Source organism: Pteronotus mesoamericanus, unplaced genomic scaffold (genome assembly GCF_021234165.1).
Source record: "Pteronotus mesoamericanus isolate MK-2021 breed Mesoamerican mustached bat unplaced genomic scaffold, CSHL_Meso_final contig_80, whole genome shotgun sequence".
Lineage (NCBI taxonomy): Eukaryota > Metazoa > Chordata > Mammalia > Chiroptera > Mormoopidae > Pteronotus > Pteronotus mesoamericanus.
Window position 1 is genome coordinate 763,293 of NW_026555261.1, and position 6,719 is coordinate 770,011.

The window sequence follows — 6,719 nt, forward strand, 5'->3', positions numbered from 1 at the left end:
GAATCAAAGACGGTCACCAGGCTGGTCCCCGCGAGGAAGATGTGGCCTTCTGTGCGCAGCTCCTCACCTCTGCAAAAGCCCACGTTTTACTTGATTTCCCTCAGATCCTGCCAAAATGTGCTGAATGTTGGTCCCTGAAAAGTTACGTCCAAGTCCCACAACCCCCGGAACCTGTGAATGTCACAAAGACTTGGACAAAGGTCTTTGGAAGTGGGGTTGCGTCAATATGAGGTCATCGTGGGTCACAGGGGGCCCTACATCCAATGACAAGGACAGTGTCCTGAGAAGACACAGAAGAGGAGACCCAGACTCAGGGGAGACGCCACGTGGAGACGGAGGCAGAGAGGGAGGGATGCAGCCACCCGCCCAGGGACGCCGGGGCCCCCGGAGCTGGGAGAGACGGGAAGGGCCCACCCTGGAGCCTGGGGAGGGAGCGAGGCCCTGGGGCACCTGGACCTCCGACACCGGGTCTGCAGGACGGGGGTGGGGGGGCGAATTCCTGCTGTTTAAAGTCCCCACTCTGTAATCATGCCAGAGCAACGACAGGAAACAAATATGAGTAAACAAAACAAAACAAAAAAAAACCTTGTATATGATAAGACATCCTGTCAGGAAAGTAACAAGCCATGTTCAGAGAAGAAGAAGCTCTCTGCAATCTTTTGTACAAATAACTTATAAAAGGGCCAAAAATGCAGTCAAGGAATTAAACAAAGGGCAATTCCAAGAAGACAAAGCAATGGTCAGGAAGCACATAAAAACATGCTTAGCCCCCTGAGCAAGGCAGAAAAACTGAATTGTAAGGATAACATAGTACGCCTCGCTATCCAAGCGTCAATATTATGTCATGTTGGGTGGCCTGCAGTTTTAACAAGGATTCAAAGAAACGTACCGTCTCACTCCCTGTGAAAGAATTCCTAAGGGTCCGTTGCCAGTCGATTCGAGAAAGAAATCAGTCTCCATAGGCAAGAATGAGAACGTTTGTTGCAACGTTGTTGATCAGTAGAGTCTAAGAGATAGTACGTGGAACGTGCGCCTGGAAGGGGCCGATGAACTGGTGATTTCACACACGTCACGTAAAGAGAGTGGCTTCTTTGATCTCCGGCCTCTTTGATGACACAGGTGTCCGACTCTACGCGGCATTTCCCAGCCTCAGGTGAAATCCAGATAGTAATTACTTTTACGGGCCCCTTCATCCAAGGACACACGGCCTGGCTACCTGGAGAGGGGTGCTTTTCCCATGACGCCCAGTGGTAATAATACCATCTGTTCCCGTTTTATATGAATTAAATGGACCCCAAGAGTGGGCTGCTGCTCTCAGCCACAGCAATAAATTTAAACACAGCCTGCCCATCCATTGAAATCACCTCCCTACCGATATGGGCAAACAAAAACAGTCCAGCCGTGGAAACCAGGCTCGGAAACCCCTGCGTTCTTCCAAGGAAAGAGATAGATGCTGCGTATTCTGTGCCACGCCTGGAGTCTGTCCATGAAATTGTGCCCCGCCCCCCACTGGCGACGCCGACTGGCCAAGCAGGCACCGCACTGCGGCTGGACCCCCAGGGAGGACCCCCAGGCGATACGGAGGGAAGTCTGCATTGAGCAGCCCGTTGGAGCTGTCAGAGAACCCAGGGAAACCCGGGCAAAGATCAGCAGGCCGTGCGGAAAGCGGACAAGGGATAGGACCGTACTTGCCACTCCAGCCTCTCCTTCCTCTCTTGGTTCCGCACTCAGAGCCAAAACCTGGAGCGAACGCTAACGGTCAGTGTGGCCGAGGCGTAGAGATGCTCAAGGATCTAGAAAGAAGTCAGACTGCACGTGTGTAGGGGGCGTGAGGGGAGCGTGTGTTACAGCAGGTTCTCAGCCTCCGGCAGTGACCCTGGGGCTCGGCGACTCTCTGTCTCGGCGCATCCTGGGCACTGGTGGGTGTCAAGCGGGGCTTCTGGTCTCCACCCGCCAGAGGCCACGAGCCCTCTCTTCGGTTGTGACAGAAACGTCTCCAGACATTGTCATCGGCTCCTCCCACCGGGAGGAAATCATGCCTCACTGTGAACCAGTGTCACGGACAGACACATAGAGGGTGGGTAGGTGTGGAGACGTAGAGGGAGATAAGGGATCATCGAACAGAGAGAGAGCTGGAACATAGGCGGATAGAGAAATGATAGATACACAGGTAGGTGATTGATAGAGGCTAGATGGATGCAGGGATGAGCAGATGATAGATACATGATAGATAGATAATGCATATATGATAGATCGATAGATGAATGATGGATAGATAGACAACAGATGAGAAGTACATAATGCATAGATGACACGTAGGTAGATGATGGACAGATAGACAGACAGATGTACATGGTAGACAGAGACAGGACCCATTGCTCTCAGCGCAGCTGACATCCGTTCGGGGCTGGACCCTTCTCCGTGGGGGCGTGTCCCGGGCACTGGAAGGAGCTCACGTGCATGGTCCCCACCCACCAGATTCCAGGGGACCCTTCCCCAGGTAAACAACCAAAAGTGTCCCCCAACACCACCAGGTGTCCCCAACTAGGCGAAATCATCCTGTCTCTCCAGCGAGGTCCACGCAACGGGACCAGTGGAAAAGTATCTTTGTGCCCGACAGCTGATGCTGATTGTCAGTGGCACAACATTCTCACTCTCTCAGTGTACAGTTGTTGATTTCCAACAGAAGCCTTGCCGTTCCATTCTTTTCCAATTTAAATGAAGCCACGGTGAAAAGTTAGATAGCGGTTTCGTCCTTCGTTTAATTCACTCCGTCCCTATGGGAGAGAACTTAGTAAGAATCATCCAGCTCCTACGTAGGAGATTTTGGAAGGGATTCACACACATCCCGTAACGTCTTCCAAGCTGCCTCAGAGGAACTGATTCTTGGAACCTTACTCACCACCAATGTAAGAAAGGATACTCAGCAAGATGAAAATATTTAAAGGCATCTGCTATGAGAGACTTTCTATTTCCCCCGCCCCCAACAATGAAGATAAAGCTAGTTTTCTCGTTGGGTAATATAGACCCTGTCCTTCCATGGTTTGCGTCTCATGAAGAAAAACTCCACTAGTAAAAGTAAATAAATGATACCCATTAGGAAGTAAGTTTAGAGGCCAGGAGCCCGGTTTCTGAATTGGCAGGATGACTCTGCTCTGTGCGCACTTCTAATCAGCACTGGTTTTCTGTTCATTTGTTCACAGCAATGGGACAAGCCGCGTAACTCTTCCCAGACTGTACCAGAGACCCTTGCCAAAAAGAAGAGACCACTTTTGAGGTCCACACAGTTACTTGTACAGATATCATCATTTTACGACCACACACACATCCCCCACTGCCGCGATCTTTGGTGGGTTCCCCTCCTTGCCTTCCGGAGAACGGCATAAACATTCTCCAACAGACAAAACCCACTATGGAAAACCAATTTTGACGGCCCGCCTGTCCCCACACAGGCGAGCCCATGCACCAAGCCCGCGACAGCCAGCGTCCAGCGCCGTATTTTGCAACAACAGGAAGGGAGAAGCTATTGATCCAGACAACATCACCTCTAGACCTGGAAAGGAGACGGCTGCGTGAAAGCAGACAGACCACACGTGACACATCGCAAAATTCCATGCACCTCCAATTCCAGAACTTTGGAAAGAGTTGATTTAATTACCTACATCCTCTGCTCCGAACCCTCCGCGCCCCCCGCCCCGCCCCCCGGGCATCTCAGCGCACGGAACCGGAAGGAGGGTCCAGTGGACATATTCTACTCACTTCCAACAAGTTGTCTCCGCCCCTTCCACATGTGTGAGCGCGGGTCCAGGGACACGGAGATCCCGACCGCACTGTGTGTTCCTGTGCTCGTTATCATAATTAAATATTTATTCAGGGCCACGGCGGGGCCCCGTGCATGGCTGCCCATCGTTTTGATAAGTAAACATGACCTGGCATGACAGCAGCTACATAGTCATTTAGGAACGAATGCTTTCCTCTGTGTCTTCTGATGGGTCTTAAACACACATTCATAATTAAAGGGACGGCATGAGACGGCATGATAGCGGACAGGTGTTCTGCCGCAACCATTTCTTTTTAAAAGCTCCCCCCCCCCCGCTTCCATCCATGAACGCACTGCCAGGTGAGATTCCTTCTTGGTTCAGGCCATGCAGTAGGCTGTGTGGGAAGGCTCTCCGTTTTTGGATCCACGTGCATATTGGCGGCTGCTGGGGCTGGGGCTGGGTCCGGCTGGGGGCTCTTGTAAATAGCACAGCTATGAATAGAGGGGGACATGCATTCTTTCTCACGAGCGTGGCGCGTTGCCCGGCGGCGAGCGGGGAGGGCGGGCCGCGGCGGGGAGCCAACATGTCCCCTTTGTAACAATAAAGTGTTTTATAATTAACTTCACATAATGCCCTCTAGGTCCCTCGGTTGGGTTACAAATGGTAAGGTTCTATTCTTTTTCCATGGCTGAGGAATATTCCAGTGTGTGTGTGTGTGTGTGTGTGTGTGTGTGTGTGTGTTCATAGCACACCCTGATTTTGAGTTTTGGACAACCCAGGGTTCGAATCCAATTTTTTATTTTTACTTATTTTTTTAAATGTTTCTTATTTATTTATTTATTTTTAGAGACGGGAACGGAGGGAGGGAGAGAGGGAGAGAAACATCCACGTGAGGTTGCCACTCACGCGCCCCCCCCCACTGGGAACCTGGCCCGCAACCCAGGCAGGTGCCCTGACTGGGAATCGAACCAGCGACCCTTTGGTTCGCAGGCCGGCGCTCCGTCCACTGAGCTACACCAGCCAAGGCCAAATCTAATGTTTTAAAAATGTAACAGGCCATGGCTCTGTGAGATGGATGCATCGTCTGTTACAAAGACGACTCAGGAGGTTCAGCATCTTCTGAAATTTCCCCACCTTGGTCAAGATAGGAGGGGCACCCCAGGAATCTGGGTGTCCACGTGCGACCTCCCAGCCTGCACATACTTGTTATTTTGGGGAAAGGAACGTCGATCCGTTATCCACCAACCTGGTGGGACATTATACTCCGTTTTGCTGAACTTGCCGTGGATAGGATTTTAACCCTTTTTCTCGCCTCTTCAGATTTATGAAATGCTACATCATTTGAATAAACGCTCAGCTCTTGAAAACAGCAGCCCCCACAAGAGACTGAGCCATCCCATGTCAGGAGTGGACATGTTCGGTGAGAAAGGGCTGGAAGGGGGGGCGGGGGGAGACCCCCCCACCCCGGCCGCCCTAGACCCGCGCCCACTCCTGACGTCTCAAAGGGCGACATGCAGCCGCTGAGAATGGGCTGAGACCTGGTCTTCGGGTCCGACTTGGTGAAGGAGAACCAGTCCTTTCAGAAGAAGCATTGCAGCCCAGGGTTTGAACACGAGCCTTGGTTCAGACGTGTAGCTGGGCTGCTGACCTGCTGGTCGGGACCCTGCCCGTGGACTGGAGCTCTGAGAGCCTCAGGGTCCCCTGTTACGACGGCAGAGGGCGTCGAATCTGCGCTCCTGGCGGTGGTTGAATTCTCTGAGCCCGTGTTTGCAGAGCCGTAACTGGCTGCCTGGAAAAAAACATAATCCAAAGGAGCCCCAGTCCTGCGGCACGCGGGCCGGAGGAGCGATGGAAGGTCTCACGATACCGGCAAATCCAGTCACGATCGCCGAAAACAGGGCAGAACCGGCGCAAGGCGTGTGGGGACCTGTTTCAAAATCGATGCCGACACTTGCGATTGAAAACAACCTTTATTGAGTTTTAAAAAAACAGGTCACCACCATGTAAGACGTTTGCGCATGGAAGGCAACGGTCCATTTTACCGTGGCAGGCACATGTTTACCCCCAGGCCATTGCGTCAGAGACGGAGTGAGTACTCTAACCACATGCGTGTCCCCATAGGCCCTCTGGAAACACGCATCGTCGACAGGGACATTTTCACGTTACGCCCTTTGTCATCGTGAACAGTAACACGGGAACGCCAAACGCAGGATAAAGCAAATAGAAGTGAGAAGGAAAGAAAGAGAAGGAAGAGAAGGCACACAGAGCGAGAGACGAGGTGGGAATTTTGAGTACGGATCCCAGAGACCTGTGCTTTCTTTCATTGTCGGTGGACAGTGGGGAAAAAGAATAGCAAGTGTTTTGAGAGCCTTCTGTAACCAGCATGCAGTACGCACGGCTTCCCATGGTAGGTGTGGCTATGCTTCGTTGTTTGGGTTTGTTAAATCCCTCAGGAATCCTCCCTGGGCTGGGCAGTGTGGTATAATGGGTTGGGGCGCGGTCCCGCGCACCCACACGTTGCTCATTCGGTTCCCAGTCCGGGCACACACCTGGGCTGCAGGTTTGACCACTGCTTGTGATTTCTCTCTCCCATGAATGTTTCTGTCCCTCTGCTTGGGCCTCCCTGCCCCTCTGTAAAATTAACAAACAGGTCCTCAGGTGAGGGGAAAGAAAAAAAAAAAGATAAGAGTTGTCCCAGGCGACCCCCTCGCTAAAACACGGTTATTTAGCCACATGCGTCTCAAATGAAAGCGGCAATGCACCGGCCGTTCCGTATAAACATGCACGTTGGGCTTTGAAAATACACTGTGTTTTTTAACCTGATTCAACATCCGCACAAGCGCAGAAAGTTCTTATTTCGAAACACCTTTGACAAGAAGGATTTTTACCTGCGACGTTGCCTGAAAGATATGTGGCCCAACCCAATGGGGGAAAAAAGTGTTTCTTAATGAATAAGAA

General features: G+C 51.8%; 1 protein-coding gene across 1 annotated transcript in view; it reads right to left on the reverse strand.

Annotated features, from left to right (window-relative positions):
- Positions 1-1,239, reverse strand: part of LOC129079757 (arylsulfatase H) — a 38,604-nt gene extending 37,365 nt beyond the window's left edge. The window contains exon 1 of the mRNA XM_054585027.1: positions 1,217-1,239. Coding sequence (XP_054441002.1) covers positions 1,217-1,239 — 23 coding nt within the window. The remainder of the gene's footprint in view (positions 1-1,216) is intronic.
- Positions 1,240-6,719: the final 5,480 nt, after the last annotated feature.